Source organism: Dipodomys spectabilis, unplaced genomic scaffold, assembly GCF_019054845.1.
Source record: "Dipodomys spectabilis isolate Male_0828 unplaced genomic scaffold, ASM1905484v1 ptg000004l, whole genome shotgun sequence".
In the NCBI taxonomy this organism is placed as follows: Eukaryota; Metazoa; Chordata; class Mammalia; order Rodentia; family Heteromyidae; genus Dipodomys; species Dipodomys spectabilis.
Window position 1 is genome coordinate 12,627,727 of NW_024870681.1, and position 18,150 is coordinate 12,645,876.

At 37.1% G+C, this 18,150-nt stretch overlaps 1 protein-coding gene across 2 annotated transcripts in view; it reads right to left on the reverse strand.

Moving 5' to 3' along the window:
- The window catches only part of LOC122117604 (myosin-8), a 31,764-nt gene extending 13,981 nt beyond the window's left edge, over nt 1-17,783 (reverse strand). The window contains exons 1-20 of one of the 2 annotated variants that reach the window (XM_042691320.1): nt 17,574-17,783; nt 16,664-16,807; nt 16,405-16,561; nt 12,401-12,428; nt 11,469-11,577; nt 11,285-11,377; nt 11,114-11,177; nt 10,534-10,632; nt 10,343-10,446; nt 9,910-10,048; nt 8,395-8,513; nt 8,159-8,308; nt 7,557-7,727; nt 6,123-6,432; nt 5,947-6,014; nt 4,346-4,433; nt 4,145-4,262; nt 3,679-3,802; nt 3,460-3,596; nt 1,559-1,814 (exon numbers count right to left, since the gene is read on the reverse strand). In XM_042691320.1, coding sequence (XP_042547254.1) covers nt 1,559-1,814; nt 3,460-3,596; nt 3,679-3,802; nt 4,145-4,262; nt 4,346-4,433; nt 5,947-6,014; nt 6,123-6,432; nt 7,557-7,727; nt 8,159-8,308; nt 8,395-8,513; nt 9,910-10,048; nt 10,343-10,446; nt 10,534-10,632; nt 11,114-11,177; nt 11,285-11,377; nt 11,469-11,577; nt 12,401-12,428; nt 16,405-16,561; nt 16,664-16,807; nt 17,574-17,783 — 2,688 coding nt within the window. Of the gene's footprint in view, nt 1-1,558; nt 1,815-3,459; nt 3,597-3,678; nt 3,803-4,144; nt 4,263-4,345; nt 4,434-5,946; nt 6,033-6,122; nt 6,433-7,556; nt 7,728-8,158; nt 8,309-8,394; nt 8,514-9,909; nt 10,049-10,342; nt 10,447-10,533; nt 10,633-11,113; nt 11,178-11,284; nt 11,378-11,468; nt 11,578-12,400; nt 12,429-16,404; nt 16,562-16,663; nt 16,808-17,573 lie in introns of both variants that reach the window. The other variant, XM_042691328.1, reaches the window with a different exon arrangement.
- Nucleotides 17,784-18,150: the final 367 nt, after the last annotated feature.

An 18,150-nucleotide genomic window follows, 5' to 3' on the forward strand; every position in this document is an offset into this window, starting at 1 on the left:
GGGGCTTGAACTCTGGGCCTGGGCGCTGTCCCTCAGCTCTTCAGCTCAAGGCTAGTGCTCTACCACATGAGCCACAACGCCACTTTCGGCTTTTTTCTTTTTGCTTATGTGGTGCTGAGGAATGGAACCCAGGGCCTCAGGCATGCAAGACAAGCGCTCTACCACTGAGCCTCCTTCCCAGCTCTCAAGTGTATTTTTCAGTGTATAGGAAAATGATGTTCCATTTGCTTGTGGCTCACACCTGTGTAATCCTGAGATGACAGGTAGGTACCACAGGTGAGGGTCTCTGGTGTTTGATTGGACTGGCCTGGAACCTTAATCCTCCTGATCTCAGCTTTCGAAGTAGCTAGAATTGTATATTTAAAGCACCAGCCCCCATCAAGAGCAAGTAATTGTGAGAAATTGTATAGTGTCATCAAATTTTTATATAAAACCTTTGTGTTGAGATGTGGTCTTGATTTTTTTTTTCTTTTTGGGAGCCTGGGCTTTCTTGTAACTGCTATACATTCCTGGTCTCAGTACACTTACTGCATATTTATTCTCTTACTGACTAACATGTAGAGAGATTAAGATGGACAAGGTGTGTTCTTATACTTTCAGGAAAAGGTTTCCTGTCTATAAGGGAAACTAGCAAAAAACAGAGTTCAAAATAGCTTAAAACTTTAAGAAAACTTTTCATTTTCACAGGTACTTTATAATATTTGGGGGCTTATTGATCAAGGAATGAGAGGTTATGTTTATCTACAGTGCTGTTGCCAGATTTCTTCCCCACTTTGACTGTAGCTCGGACTTAGATTCCATAACAAGTATGGAGAATCCTGTTCACAACAGAGAAATCACCAGGGAAGAACATAACATTATCTTTTATTCAGTCTTCAGGTCAAGTAAATGGACAAGTATTTCCTGAGTTAAATCTCAGGGATTGAGGAAAGAAAACAGAGAAAGGAGATTAGTTATCTTTCCTGAGTTTCAAGACCATCTCATAGACTTGCATGTAGAAAATAGAGTTATACTTTTAAGTCTGGGTTGATGTAATCAAGGCAAAGGGGTAAAATATCTGAATGAGATTTGGGGGCTTGGCTTTAAAGTGTTCCTACATGGCTGTCAGATTTTGTGCTATTGTCCAATGTATTCCTCAATCTTTGATTTTCATTTTGTAATTTACATTTAATTGTGCCTTTTTTCACAGAATAGTGAAAGATCCGTGAAATGCTAAAAAACAATTCTTGAGATTTCTTTTCTGAAAAAGTCCGTTAAAAAAAATTCAAGTCTCAGTACAAGTTGTCATGTCGAAAACGAACTTTACAACTTGGGGGTGGAGGATTGGGTCGGGGGGGAGGGAGGATGGGAAGGGATGGAAAGGGTAAACAAAGGAGGAGGCTACAATGCTTGATAAGAAATGTACTCACTATCTTGCCCATGTAACTGTAACCCCTCTGTACAGTATTTTCACAATAAAAATAAAAAAAAATTAAAAAAATTAAAAAAATTCAAGTCTCTGTATGTTTCTCAGAAGAAGGTCTAGTAATGTGGCACATTTAGAATTTAGAGTACTCACAGATTGAACCTGAAGTTGCAGGTCATTTTTCTCTTTCAAGAGAGTGACCATTTTTTCCTCCAGTTCCTTCCTTTTTGCCTCTGACTTGGCAAGCTCATCTTTGGTTTTCTGGAACTCTTCCTTCATGGTGGCCATCTCTTTCTCAGTCTCTGCACTCTTAAGGAGGGGCTTGATCTTGAAGAAGAGTTTCATCCAGGGCCAGTGCTTGACATTCATGAAGGCCCGGACATTGTACTGGATGCAGAAGAGAGCTTCTCTGAAATGATAAGAAAGTGTTGGCACAGTTTGATCTAAGGAAGGCAATGGCATTGCTGTTTGTTACAAACAAATCCTATGTTTAATGAACACCGAAGCCTATAAGTGACATATCAGATTCGGTTTATATTCTATGGAGGGTTTACACACCCATCTACACTTGCACACTCATAGTGACTTGCACTCTCTGTGACTACTTGGACAATATGATTTCATTCTCAGTCCCTTTGAAAATAGTGAAAAAGCTAACTTTGGAGTGTGAATTGTTTGTATGGCCCACAAATACAATCGGAAGTTTACAAATACAATTGGAAGTTTATAGGACATATAATAGTGGTTTGATAGTGGGTGTGGCAACAATAAATTGTTGTGCTCCCTGGCCATTGACATAGGTATGTAAACTGTGAAATGGCAAAGGTTTTTTTTTAATATTTGTGCTGCCTAAACTATGGCTGTGATTTGTTACCTTTTTCTTTAAACGTTTCCTTTTCCTCGGCTCACAACTGAACAATCTGTTCCTTTGTTAGCTCTTCAGATGACATCCTAGCTTTTAAAGTTTGTTCAAGTGCCTCAGCCTTATCTGGCTAGTTAGATTATTTACATTTTTGAGGAGCTTTTAGCATTGAGCTCCAAAACTTGTATCCAAATAAAAATTTTAAATGATAACAAAAAGTTACCTTTTGCAATGGAAGCAACAGACTAGCAAAGTTTGATTGATTTGTAGCAAAACGTATGTCTCTTTAGGCTTTATTATTAAGGGAATTATAATTGGAGCTCCATTGTATGTGTGTGTGTGTGTGTGTGTGTGTGTGTGTGTGTGACAGAGAGAGAGAGAGAGAGAGTTCTGAGCTTTTGTGCTTAAGGCTAGTGCTCTATTTCTGACTTTTTGGTAGTTTAGTGGAGATAAGAATCTCACAGACTTTCTTGTCTGGGCTGGTTTCAAACTGCAATCCTCAGAGCTCAGCCTCCTGAGTAACTTGGATCACAGATATGAGCCACCAGTGCCTAGCTTCTAGCTCCATTTTAAGATCTGTAAGTTTGAGAAGGCAGATGTAACACAAACTATAATGTAGAGGCATGCAAAAGACACAGAAACACTTAAATGCAGGCCTAAAAAAGATGAGCAATATTAATGTACAGTGTATATGTAAGGAGCGGGAATGTACTCGTGTTGAGTAGATAAGCTAGGTAAAGTTAATTATGGAAAGGAGAAATGAAACATTAGATAAATTTGGATGAGCAGGACAGGATTTGTGCAAACATGAGAATGAGAGATAAGCAAATTGTTTAGCCTAGCTGAAAAAAGGCTATGCGGTTAGAAATGATAGATGAGGTGGGGAATAGAAAGCACCCTGACAAAGCAACTTAGATTTGACATGGGAACCTACAAACTGAAATGTGGTATGATAAAGATAGTCCTAACCGCAAGCTGTTCCTGCAGCTCTATGGAAGATGGATGAAAAGGGAAAAATTGTAAGCAGAAGAGTTTTGGAGGAAACCCAGTGTGAGAGATGAAGCAAAGCCTGACATGTTTTAAGGATGAGACAGTGCATGTAAATCCCAAGAGGAAAGAATTAATGAATGAGGAATCCTTATGGTTAGTCTCTAAGGTCCCTTACAATCCTGACATTCTGTATGGTTGTTACCTCCTTTGCAGCATCTTCTGATATTCTACCCTCATTAGGAATCCCCTACAGACAGCTTGTGTTCTTGTTATAATCTGGGCCAATTTTTCATCTCTCATTTCTTCTAGAAGGCCCAAAAGGCCAGCTTTGAAGAAAACCTAGGGAAAGGGAGAGTCACAAATCATCTCCATACTACATGAGAAACAGAAATGGTGGTAGTGCATGGAATAACAGCTGTACCTTGGTATGTCCAAATTTGTATTGGGTATGATCAATATCAATAGACGCCAGAAGCTTCTCAGAAGCCTTCTTGCTGTCAATGAACTGTCCTTCTGGAATAGCACTTGCATTTAAAACCTTGTATCTGTGTGGTTAAATGAACAAATGAATGGTTAGCGAGATACGATCACATATACGAATGGTACCAAAAGCAAATGAATGGTTAGAGAGAAATGATCGCATATGCTCATAGAACCAAAAAAGAATATCAATAAAAATCTGAGAGCAAAAATAAAAGTAGAGGTTCAACTGTCCTTTCAGCTAGTAAAGTAATACGGTTTTTGTAGCATATATCCTCCCTGTTATTTTTCTAACCTGTTATTTTATCTACTTACTGTAAGACGTTATCTGATTTACAACTTTGTAATATATACTGAAATATAATGACCAGAGGACAGTTAAGTGGACTGCAACAAAGCAGACTGACCTTTGCTTAAAGTCCCCGTATAAGATCCTGCTTGGGAACCCTTTCCTGCAGATGCGGATGCCTTCCAGCACGCCGTTACACCGCAGCTGGTGCAGGACAAGCTCATGCTCCATGGCACCTAAAAATTGCCAAGAGGATTTTATTACCAGACACTGAATTTTACAACCTGTGCCTCTTTGATTATTTCATGTTGTGCCTTACCAGGAGTTTTGGTTTCATTGGGAATTATACACCGTACAAAGTGTGGGTGTGTGCTCCTCAGATTGGTCATCAGTTTATTTAAATTTTCCTAGAAAATCAGATAGAAGAGACTTGAGAGAGTTCTATTTTGGATTTCTTTTATTTTTTCTTTCTTTTAAAAGTTTGTAATTATATATATATATATATATGTATATATATGACTCTGAATTACTAGACATAAGCTTATAAAGTTTCATATTGCTGTGTATTTGAAAAGTCTAAGGACTCAACCTTGCTCAATAGCCAGAAGGCCAAAGTGCTGGGTAGAAATGTACATCTAAAAGGTACTCATTTACAACACCTAGGATCTGTTTTACAAACCGCACAGTAGATAGCCTTGACACATAGGCATTGTTTTCAATCCAGAGTCAGAAGATAAAGGACAGTGACCAAACTCTGTCACAAATCAACTGCCTGACTATAAAATTTCCTTTGTGTCTCTGGGTCACAAATAAAACTAGTTGCTATTATCTCTATGGTCTCTTTTGTCTTTCTCAGTGCTAATAGTTTTCACACTAGCTAGCAGTTTTCTGGGTAGCTAAGCAATTGTCCCAACTTTTACCATTCTTTCCTTGGACTTCTAGTTTCTTGTTTTATTTTTTAAAGTACAGTCTGTGTGGGTGGATATTAGGTGAATGGAAATATCTATAATCTAAAGCATGTCTGAGAATTATTCCAGAAAGTGTAATTAGTTATTACAGAGGATAATGTTGTACCCAACCACAGCAAACTCACATGTGTGTCTCAATATTAGCTATACTCTTTAAGAAAGCAGATTTTATTCATATCTCAGTTAACCATTAGAACTCAAATTAATGTGAATTTCTGATCTTGAAAACAATACAATATGTAAAAAACAATGTGTTTGGTGAGATAATGCAAGGAAATGAGCAAAAGAACAAGAGAGATTTTCTTGTTTAAGTCAGAGATCATAGATCACATATCATACTCGCATTTTAATTTTGAAAGGAATGAGACTTAGCCAGGACAAATTCTCATAAAATAGTCATTAGTCTGGATACCTTGCACTCTTCTCTTTGGAAGAGCCAAACTATATTAAAAATTGTCTTATTTGGTAGGATGATTATTTTTCTTTGATTGTTTTTGTCTAGCTCAATCATCTAGATTTAGCTCTAAATGGTTTTCAGCTATTCTATTAAATATCTCTCAGGGGACAAAGCCATGTTTTGGTGAAAGGATGTTCTATATCTCAGGCTGATTTTCACAGAAAAACTCAGGAAAATTATTAAATTAGTAGAATAGGAATATTCAAAGACAGCTTTGAAATTTCTCAAAAAACAACCTCATTGTAAAATAAGGAGCTTCAAAAGATACTTTAGTATTCCCGAATATACTCATTAGACAATACAATAAGGAATAAAATAACAAGTACAAAAATCCATGCTAATAGAAATATTGCTTTGGCTATATCTCGCCAAAAGTAAATATTTGAAATGGTTCCTGTCAACATTTCAACCCCTCCTAATGTATTATAAATCCTATAATCACAACAATTCATAGAAACTATTCAGATATTTTTGCAATTGAAAGTTGTACTTTACCCTGAAAAGAGCAGACACAGTCTGGAAAGAAGAACCCTTCTTCTTAGCCCCCTTCTTTGCACCACCATCTGAGAATAAAGGAAAACCTATCAGCTAGAATAGAATTCCAGAGCCTGGAGTATCACATGAACACTTGGGAGATGAAGTTTTATGTAGATTAAGGAAATAGAAAGTACCTGCTTCAGCACTTGCATATGTAGAAAAGAGACTGGCCAGGGTCTTCATTGCTGACTTCTGGTATAGCCCAACCACAGTGTCATTCAGAGGGTCCTTGTTCTTGTCCAGCCAGCCGGTAATGTTGTAGTCTACGGTACCGGCGTAGTGGATCAGAGAGAAGTGGGCCTCAGCCTTGCCTTTGGCAGGCTTGGGCTTCTGGAAGTTGTTGGATTTGCCCAGGTGCTGGTCATACAGCTTGTTCTTGAAAGAGGTGTCTGTTGCCTTGGGAAACATGCACTCCTCTTCCAGGATGGAGAAGATACCCAGTGGCTGAATTCAGAAAAGTAATCATTGGTGTCTATCTCACTTTTCTCAAAAGACACTGACATGGTAACTGTCTTTTGGTTGAATTATGAGTATTCCCCCATTAGATACATGCACAAAGTAAACCAGTAAACCAAGGTTACGGGACAAAGAAGTCACTTTGGAATGACTCATCTGCCATTTCTTTTCAATTCAATCTATAATATTTTCTTAATTAAAAGAATAACTGGATACAAGCTTCAAAAGTGAGCATAGTAATTGTATTTTATTAAAATTCTTTCCCCCCTGATTTTTAAATTTGTTGTATAAAGGGGTTGACATTTCCATACATGCACACAATGTATGCAGATTTGCTCCTTCTGTCAGTCTCTTATTCTCCCTCATTCTTAAAACAATTTAAACAAGTTTCATTATTCTATTTTCACATATGCAAATAAACTACCACGATCCTATTCATCCTCATTCACTGTCTGTTAAATCTCCTCTCTTCCACTGGTACCTACCCCTCAACAGAACCAGTTTAAAATGATTTTTATCATCACACTTCTTTTCCTATTAAATGAATAAATCTGTTGTCAAAGTTTTATTTTGTATGAAAATAACCTATTGACTTAGAATGATGTTGATGCAATTCATAGTAATGAAACAGCATAAATAACCCATTATATGTATTTAGTTTCCTTAAATATAGATTATGAAGCCTCACAAGCAATTTGACTTTTTGACTTCTAACAAATGTGTTTTCATAAAGGCACTGGCTCAACTGCGTGTGCATTAATTTTTATTTAGAGAAATATATTTATTTCTACTAATGATATCTTGGATCATAATGGAGATATATTAGAGCTAGGTAGGGTGGATCTTCTAGCGAAGCAGACCATCTCAAAGTGAGTTTTCACTTAGATCAGAGCCAGTATTTAGAACAAAACAGGCAAGAAAAAAATGAACCCAACCACTTTTAAATCTTTCTTATATCAAAGTTATAACGATTTTGAAAGTGATTCCTTATTGTAATTTTCCAATTTTAGATCTCAAACTATTTGAGAGTACAGGAAAACTGTCTAGAATTGTTTAAGGTATTTAGGAAAGTCATCTGTACAGCTAGACCTTTCCTTGGAAATCAAACAGACCTTCTCAATGAGCTCAATGCAGGCAGCCAGGTCCATCCCAAAGTCAATGAACGTCCACTCGATGCCTTCCTTCTTGTATTCCTCCTGCTCCAGCACGAACATGTGGTGGTTGAAAAACTGTTGCAGTTTCTCATTGGTGAAATTAATACATAGCTGCTCCAGGCTATTGAACTGCAGAAAGAAGTAGAGATTTCCCATGTCAAATGGGTTTATAGGAAAATCATCTATTGAATATGTTATTTTATCAAGTCATCAGTGGCCACAGGCCACAGATACAAGTTAAACTAATTGTTCTGTCTTCAAAAGTCCCAAGAAAAATACCTCTCTAGTGAATTCTGGGCATTCTTTAGGAGTCCAGCTATTAATTAGACAAGAGTTCCGGCAGAATCTAATTCCTGACTGTTCAATCTACACTGACTGTTCAGTAAGAATTGCTGTGATTATTGCTGCCACTTTCTTTGTATTTTGAAGATAGCTCTTGTTTTAGATGTGGTGTTGGAGTAAGCAATTGGGTCATTATAAATGTAAATGAATAATCATATAGAATACAAAAATTTTCAATTGCATCCCTCTTACTTTTTATTAATATAAAAATAACTCACATCAAAGATCTCAAAGCCAGCAATATCCAAGACCCCAATGAAGTATTGTCTGGGCTGCTTGGTGTCCAGCTGCTGGTTGATGCGGGTGACCATCCACAGGAACATCTTCTCATAGACGGCCTTGGCCAGGGCACCCACTGCATTATACACCTTCACAATATAGTAATGATTGTTGGTGTTATTAAAGATTTCAGGAAGGCCTGGGATGTATGTGATCATTGAGGGTGTGTACTTACTTGCTGCACAGTTTGGCCTTTGGTGACATACTCATTGCCGACCTTGACCCTGGGGTAGCAGAGGGCTTTGAGCAGGTCAGCAGAATTCAGACATTGGAGATAGGCGGCCTTGTCAGCAACTACAAACACACAAATCAGGAAATGTTTATTGATGGATATCCTTTTTGACCCAATCTTTCCATTATTTTCCAATCCTATTTCCTTTATTAAATAAATGCTTTTTAGTTTGATATAAGGTCAAGTGAGATATTTTTGTACACTAGGGCATGTAATTGCCTCTCAATAATTGATCAGTTACACTGGGCTTTAGAGGTTTCTTGTAAGTAGATTTTGCAATTTTTAATTAACAGTGAACATATTTATTCCTTGCTGTAATCTTTTGAGTAAATAAAAACTAATGGCTCATGTAAGTGTGCCACACCAGATTGAGGCCTTAAGTTCAAGCTTCAGTACCAGCAAAATAAAATAAAAAAAATCCCCATAGTTCCAGCTCTTAATAGATATTAGCTATTATTGAAAATATAAGTACACCTTAATACTCTCTGTGATGGAGGAAAAAAGAATCTTTGGATTTTTAAGTTTGCCTTTTTTCTTTTTTTTGGGTCCAGTCGCGGGGCCTGAACTCTGGGCCTGGGCGCTGTCCCTCAGCTCTTCAGCTCAAGGCTAGTGCTCTACCACTTGAGCCACAGTGCCACTTCCGGCTTTTTTCTTTTTGCTTATGTGGTGCTGAGGAATTGAACCCAGGGCCTCAGGCATGCAAGGCAAGTACTCTACTACTGAGCCACCTTCCCAGCCCCAGGTTTGCCTTTTTTTAAAAAACATTATTTGATTAATTTCTTTCCTTGGAAATTCTTTCCTTGAGGATTAACTTGTCTAAGATTCTTTCAGTGAGTATAATGTAAAAATTTTCATGTAAGAGCAAGAGAGAAAATGTCAGGCTCAGCTGGTCAGGAAAGGCTTTGAAAAAGCCAGATACTTTACTTTGGGTGGTAAGAGCTATTCCCTGTATGTTAATTTCATATGCAGAGTACTTTTTCCACCTCAATTCTTTTTTTTTTTTTTTATTAAATCTTGCTTGCTTGCCTTTATTTTTGGCAAGCATATGTATAGACAACACACACATGCGTGCAAGATGTCTCTGGATGCATCTTTTGCCTCTTTATTGGCACATCCTCTATTGCCAGCTACTAGTTTTTCCATAGTTAATGTTAAGTAGACAAATATACGAATTTATTTTTATATCTATGTAAAGCAGGGATAGTGTTCTATAACATTCCACCTCCAATTAGCTAGCCATAGGCTGTGATTGTAAATGGTTCTTGTTTATTATATCTCTTGGATTGGATTGAAAGAATGGAGAGATGGAGAAATGAGGGAAAGGGCTGGTGAGTGAAGTATGCTGTGTGTGCCTATGTCTTTCAGATGTCCAGCTACACTGGAGAGACGATGAGGTTTAGAACTTCACCTTTTGGATATATTCTTTTATCCAAAACCAGATTGAATTTTAATTGGTACCTTCAGTGCCATCTGGCTCAGCTTGCTCTTCACGCTGCTTTTGTTTGAACTTCATATTTCCATAATGCATCACAGCCCCTGTGAGTTTATAGATGGATACTTTTTCTTCAGGAGAGAAGCCTAGGATGTCAATGGCACTCTGCCAAGAAAGATGCCAGGACAAAGGTTAGGGCAGAAGGCACTGTTTGTTTGTGAAAATTTATAGTATATCCTAAGATATAACAAGTATATAGGAATGCTGTTGTCATTCCTATATAAAATAGATCAGAAACAATGAGTGTGTGAGAGAGGGGGGGGGGAAGAGAGAGAAAGAGAGAGAGAGAGAGAGAGAGAGAGAGAGAGAGAGAGAGAGAGAGAGAGAGAGAGAGAGAGAGAGAGAGAGAGAGAGAGAGAGAGAGAGAGAGAGAGAGAGAGAGTTGAGAGATTGACTTACATCGGTGGCCATCAGCTCCTCTTGGTCATCAATGCTAGGGACTGTGATCTCTCCCTGACTGACAAAGGCATAGTCATATGGGTTGGTGGTGATCAGCAGCATTTCTGAATACACAGAATTCAGGGTATATGTTTATATCAGAAGATGTTAAAACAACAGCTTTTAGTCTGCAATTTTTAGTTCTTTCTTACCAATTAGATCTGGCTTCTTATTAGAAGTGATCTGATAAAAGATATGGTAGCTTCTTTCTGCCTTTAGCTGGAAAGTAACTCTAGACTTTTCTAGAAGATCTAGAATGAGAGGGGGGGGGAGGTTAACTAGAAAAAATACTGTATCAATACTTCTGAACTTAAATAGACATCAGTGATGTTGGCTAAAATTGAGAGCATTACAAATGGCTCTAATTGCAGATGCATATGACAGTTGACTTTTCTAGGACAGTTCAAGTTTCTTATGGGGGCATCTATGACTTCTGTATTTGAGTTCATTCCCTTGCATGGATCACCTCAGACTGACTCTGTGGTAGGGAGATTCCTCCAATACACAACAAAAGCTCAAATCAAGCATGAAACATAGAGACATTGTGAAGCCATAGTTAAGTCATAGAAATCCATAGTTTGCTGTAGTATTTGAACAGGAAAAAAAAATCACTGTCAAGGCAAGAATTCCTCTAGGATGCTCTTCAGAACCAACAGTCTGAGATTGAGATTTAGGAGAGAGCCACTAAAGTCTCATCCTTCCATTTTGATTTTCAATGCTTCGGTTACTTACATGTTTCAATATCAGCGGATGCCAGCTTCCCTGTGGTACCAAAGTGGATTCTAATGAATTTACCCTTGAAAAAGAGAAAGATCATTGAGCATTAAGTGAAACACTAATTCAGATATAGCTATGCTGATACTGAAGGACTGAAAAGATCCTTTCAGGACCCAAGAAACTTACAAAGCGAGAGGAGTTGTCATTCCTCACGGTCTTGGCATTGCCAAAGGCCTCCAGTAAGGGGTTGGCACTGATGATTTGATCTTCCAGAGTCCCCTGCAAAAGCAAGAACAGTTCTTGTATCTGGGATCCAGACTTCTAGGAGCCCTAGCAGAGTCTGGCTCTTCATTCTGGGTACCAGACCCACCTGCATTTTGCCAGATTCTTCTTTTTTCTTCTCACCAGTAACTGCAATTGTTGCAAAGTACTGGATGACACGTTTTGTGTTGACAGTCTTCCCAGCACCAGATTCTCCACTGTCAAACCAACACCAAACATATGGGAGAAGTTAAATGTCATAGTAAATGAAACTAATTCTGCCACAAGCCTTTACTGTCATGTATCTGCCCTTACAGTTCTCTGTCAAAATCTCCTAGATCTTTCTTTTCAACCCACAAATGATTCATATTATTTATCTTGCTTTCCAGTTACCATAAGTAGAGAAATTATTATTCATTCAGTAAATTTCTTGAGTTTTTAAAACGTTATAAGATCTTAGGTATTGAAGCCTGGGTTTGCGAAGGTGTACAAGTCAGCCAATCAACAACTGTGCAAAAGACGAACAATTAGTTAGAAAATACAACATGTGCCTGTGTTCTTCAGCTTCCTTAGATTAGAGATAAGTCTGAATAGACAGAAATACCTTAAATAGACTTTAAAAACACATGGCTGGGAATATTCTCCCTGGCTTATCCCACAGTTTCTGGGATATATACTGATTTTTGGCCAAGTTCAGAGAAGGCTTTTGTATTCTTCCAGGAAAGCCTTGTGAAACTTCAAGACTAAACTAGCAAACAAGATATTTAGGCATCTTGTTATTATTCATTCAAACACAATATATGCCCTACAATAAAGCTAAAATAATATCTAGTTTTGGAGTAATTATGCCATTTCTTTAGTATTTAGCGAATATGATAAAAGTATATTGCATATATGTGTAGAAATGTCACAGTGAACCTCCCCAATGTACAATTAATATTTGTTAATAAAAATGTGGGGAACCAAGATCAGAACTATGACCTATATTCTCAACATTTGAGGTAATTACTGCAGAATAGAAAAGAAGAAAAAATTACATACGTGATCAGGATGGACTGGTTCTCACGATCTGTGAATGAATTCAAGATTATCAATAGGAAAAAAATTTACGCATTAGACTAGAAGATAATGACATCAGTTTAACTCAAGCACAGATTGTTCTTTTTTATTTTTTGAAAATGTTACCAGTGACTTTGTTTTTGTCCCTGAAACAGCCAAGTGCCTCTCAGTAAAATTTGTGGAAATGAAAGGCAGGGAATCATGTATTTCTTTTTTTTGTATTTTATTATTTTTATTGTGGTACAATGTACATAAGACAATATTATCTTACTACTTTTATGCATATAGTTTATTTTTACTCAGAATGTTATGTAATCATTAACACCTTTTCTCATTCTTCACAACTCTTTTCATCATGTAAAACTGACATTCAGATTTTATACTCAGTAAATAAAACCTTTCTGACGTCCCACTGCCTAGTATCTGGCAACCTACTTCTGTCTCAGTGAATCTGATACTGTATCTCATGTAAGTGGAATCATACAGGCTTTACCTTTAAATTTGTGGCCGACTTACTTCACTGAGCACAATGTGCTCATTTCTCAACTATGTTGTAGCATAGTCATGATATTTTTTTAAAGGCAGCATACATTTCTGTTGTATGAATATACTACATTTTGCTAAACTGTTTACCTGTTGCTATATCCTAGGGTTGTTTCTACATATTAACTATTGGAATAATGATGCTACAAGCATGGGTATGTATACAACTCTTTTAGACCCTGCTTCAACTCTTTTGGAGAATGATGGTTCATACCATAATTATATTTTTAGTGGTTCAGGAATCACCTTACTGTTTTCTGTAACATTTGTACCATTTTTACATTCCCACAGAACATTAGGGCTCTAACTTCTCCATATTCTTGACATCATTTGTTTTTCTCTGCTTTTTTTGATAATAATCATCCTAATGTGTGCGAGATGCACATTTTATTATTTTAAAAATACTGTTTGGAAAAATGCAAACATACAAAAATAGAGGCAATAATTGAGCCCTGTGTACCTGTGTTATAGGTACAATCATTACTGACATTTGTCCACTTCTATCTCATCTCTACACCATTCCACTCACACTGTATTATTTTAAAACTCTAAAGTGCACATAATTTTTTCATAAATAGTAGAATCATAGAATTTTGAGGTCATAAGAGACAATACATTTTTCTTAGACTAGCTAGGTATAATGATATGTTTGTAATTCCAGCATTTTGGAGTCTGAGGTAGGAAGATGATGAGTTTGAATTCAGCTGGTGATATATAAGGATCCATAGTTCCACATCCACAACTACCCAAGAAAAAATTGCTTGGCTCTGCTCTTTCATTGAATACGTAGAGAAGCTGAGACACAGAGAGGAAAAGATTTTTCTAATGTCAGTTTTATAGCTAGTTAAGGTTGAAGCTATTCATCTTTTAATTCCCAGTTTATGTATTTTTCTGCTTCCTGATTCCGGCCAGGTTTTTATGCCATTGATTTGACTGCTGGTAATAAGAAACAGATAATGTGAATGTTTGCTTTTGTTGATTTAATTTTTATGTTAATGCTATATATATTTCTAAGTAATAATATGTACCTATGTGATAGGGTATGTTTTAATTCTATACTGACTGATTGTAGAGAATTCCAAAAGTATCTTCAGAGAACAAAGATACAAATCTGGATGTTATTTAAATGTAAACCAGAGACCTTTTTTTTTAATGGTACTATGGGTTTGAATTCAGAGCCTCATTTTTGGAACTATATGGCTGAGCTATACCTCAGGCCCAGTTTTAGAGGAAGATCTATTCAAGGTAAAAGAGATTTTTAAAATTATATTCAGATTGGTTTTTTTAATATGAGCAAAATCATAGATCAGATTGCATGCTGTGGGAGAAGAGGTAAGAGAACTATTCTGGTCATTTCTGGCAATACTAAAGTAACAATAATGTGGTCAATTGTCACAATTATGCATGGTTTTAAATGAAATTCATGCTTGGGAGCTATATGTGGTCGTGAATTTGGAGCAGCCCGAAAGGTTGGGAAGTCAGCTAGGGTGGGGCTGTGTATTGCTGTAAAAGCAGCTGCTGAGGTATTAAACTCCATGTCATGAGCCAGCATTGGACAAACTGGCAGGTAGCTTGCTTTGTGGACAATTAGAGACTAGTTTCCTGGCATAGAATTATTTCAGAACGCCTGGCCAATTGGTAATGGGAGACTTCTGTTTTGTCACTTTCTTTTTGTCTCTCACTCCTTAAAAAAAACTATTTAAAGATAAGTACAACAAAACAAACCCATTCACTTTCCAAAAGTCCATAGAGGAACAGGAAACAAATATAAAATATTTTCAAAGACAGCACCTTTTCTGTGTGAAGGTAATTCATATTAACCCTGTATTTGGGCCAGTGGTGTGTTATCTTTGCTAGATGCTTATGCTTTTGGTAAGGCAGGAAAACCAGACTTTGTTATAATGTTTTTTAAAAAGTTCAAAATATAGCTGGGTACCAGTGGCTCATGCCTATAATCTTAGCAACTCATGAGACTAAGATCTAAGGAGCATGGTTTCAAGCCAGCCATGAGATTCTTTTAAAAAATTTATTTATTTATTTATTTTTATTGTGAGAATACCATACAGAGGAGTTACAATTACATGGGCAAGATAACGAGTACATTTCTTATCAAGCATTGTTGCCTCCTCGTTGTTTCCCCTTCCCAACCCTTCCCATTCTCCAGTTAATAAACAAAAAGGTTGAAAGTGGAGCTGGGATTCAAGTGATAGAGTTCTAGACTTGAGCAAAAAAGCTTAGGGATAGTACCCAGGCATGGAGTTCAAGCCTCTTGCCTGGAATGCAACATCCCGCCTTCTCCATACACATTAAAAAAATAGGGATGAATTTTTTTTTAATTTGCTAAAAAAAAGGATATTTTTTTCTTCTACTCTGAAAGGAAATGCTTCAAAATTGTTGGGAGGAAAGAATAGTATGTTCTAGCCGTAAGGCCATCAAAATTCACCGTGCCGTTTGAAAGTAGAGAGAATCCACAAGTTCTTCAGTGGTGGCTGAGAACTGTTTTGATCATTGTGGAGGAAGTGAAAATTTAACAAATCTTATCTATTTACTTTATTTATTTGGGTATGCATATGTACTTATACTGGAGATGGAGCTTAGACTCACTCTTGGTCTTCCTAGGCTTAAGGAACATCTTTAAATTAACTAATAAATTAATTGATATGATGATTCTATAAGGGTTTCAATTGAACTTGTCAGCTTATGAGTACAGTGCATCTTGACCAATATCACCCCTTTCATCGTTCTACTCAAGGCACACCTCAACTTCTGACTTTTTGTGGTGAGCTGTTTCTTGGATTTGTCTGCCTCAGCTGGCTGAGGCCCCAGTCTTCAGATCTGAGCCTCCTAGGTAGCTAGGATTATAGGTGTGAGCCTCTGGTGCTTGGCCTATTTGAAGTTTTTGTATCCAAACAGAAAATAAAGAAATATGGAAGGCAATAACTATATTTACTTGTTCTATCTGGGCTTCCACTTGCTAGCTGTTAGCTTGGGCAGAACAGGGCAAGTTTCTTTGAACACAGAAAAGCCCATATGCTTAGTATATATTTTTGTAAAGCTCATATATATTATATATAATACATAATACATATTATGATTATATTTATAAATCTATTGTATTTACACATTTATTTCATTGTTTTTGTTTCTTCTAGTACTGGTAGTTGAACTCAGAGCCTTATTCTTGCTAAGTTATTGCTTTACCACATAAGCCCTTTTTAATGTAACTATTTTCTGAATAGGATCCACTCTTTCTCCCCCTGTCCAGTCTGCTCTAGATCACTAGCTGGGATGATAGTTGCATGCTGTGATACCTAGATTGCTTGATATGGCCTCAAATGTCCATCCTCCCAAATCTCAGCTTCTTGTTATCTGGTATTACAGTCATGAGCAAATCACACCTGGCTGTATTTACACATTTCTGGGAATAGGTACTATTCACTCACCAGTCAGCATGAACTGATAGGCGTTGTCAGAGATGGAGAAGATGTGGGGCGGGGCCTCCTGACGCTTTTTGCCTCTGTAGGCAGCCACCACCTCAGGGTTGTACACCGGCAGCCACTTGTAGGGGTTGACAGTGACACAGAAGAGGCCAGAGTAGGTCTGAAAAAAGAAAAAAAACCACCCAATAAATTCAACCATAACCTCTTGTTTTTTTTTTTCTTTCAATAAATGGGCTGAAAAGAGCTATGAAAGAACACTCACGTAGATCATCCAGGCTGCATAGCGCTCTTTGAGGTTATACAGTACTCCAGGCTCATGTAGATGGGTCATCATAGCCATGTCCTCGATCTTGTCATATTTGGGAGGATTCATAGGGAAGACTTGATCTTCCCTGACAGTAAGAGTCTGTTGAGGAAGTGGGAGACCAGTTTTAACTAATTGTTGAAAATAGGGTTTATGTTTATTTTGATTATAAAACTTTAATTGGGCATCCTTTTCATTGTATGATTCTATGTTTAAAGGCATAAAATATATTTATTTCAAAGTCTGATTTACCAAAAAAGCTTTCCTATTATAAATTACTTTATTAATGCATAGTAAAAATTGTACAAACTAGTGGGATCAGAGTTTGTTCATTAATATAACATGCATTGATTCTCACTCATGGATATACAGGCAAAGGAAGTGAAATCAGTATATTACCTAGACACTTACAGGCCTGTGTTTCTTTTAAAAAACAAAACAAAACAAAACTCCCTCCCCCCCCCACCCCCCGGTTTTCTCCCTTCCAGATTTGTCAGTTTATAACATTTTATTTTTTCCTTTCGTAGATTAAATATATTTATTTTTCCTTCCTATTCATCACAAGAATTTTTGTGCAAATAATGGAGATAATAATATAAATTATTTAACCACATACATAATTCAAGCATTCTTGTTAGCAGATGAAGTTGTCTTCAAATTTGGAGATTTAAATTGCAAAGTTGGGAAGGGAGCTAGATAGTTGTGGCTTGACTTCTTTTGTCTTCCAAACCTAACGTCTTCTCAGGTGCTAGGAAGATACTTGTCTTGACATTTGGCTTAGAGACACCCTAGCAATTAATGCTTCCATTCTTGAATTGAAATGTTAGAGAAATGAAATGGAGAGTTTTCTCCTGGGGTTTTTACTTACTGCTCCACCTTCTGTCTTCACAGTTACTTTTCCTCCTTCCCTGCTTTGTATAATGCTCTTCACATAGGATTCCTTGGGTTCCGCTACAAAGGCAGAAGTTTTAGCATCAAAAGGCTTGTTTTGGGCCTCAATCCGCTCCTTTTCCGATTTTCGGAGGTAGGGAGCCGCTTCACCAAAAATAGCCATCTCGGCGTCCGAACTTGAACTCATGGCTGCAGTTTATTTTGCGAAGACTTCTGCATTGGAGAAAAAAAATGGAGGGATGGAGGGAGAACAGAAAGCAGAAATCATACAGTTGAGTTAGTATTTGAAGTAAAAGAGGTGCTTAACATCGCCTGTGCAGCAATTATTCCTCCAATCTGGCATTCACCAGGCTCTTAGCAGTCTGAAAGGGCATACATGGAATGAAACTGTAATTTGAGGCTTCAATTTTTAGGACTTTGAAATTTTCATTTCCAGATCACGTATGTTGATCCTCTGGGCTAGCTAGATATCTACAAATGAATTACAATAAAATGTTGTCAGTTAAAAAAAAATCTCTAAAGTATGACAATCTCTGTAGCTGAACTGTTGATGG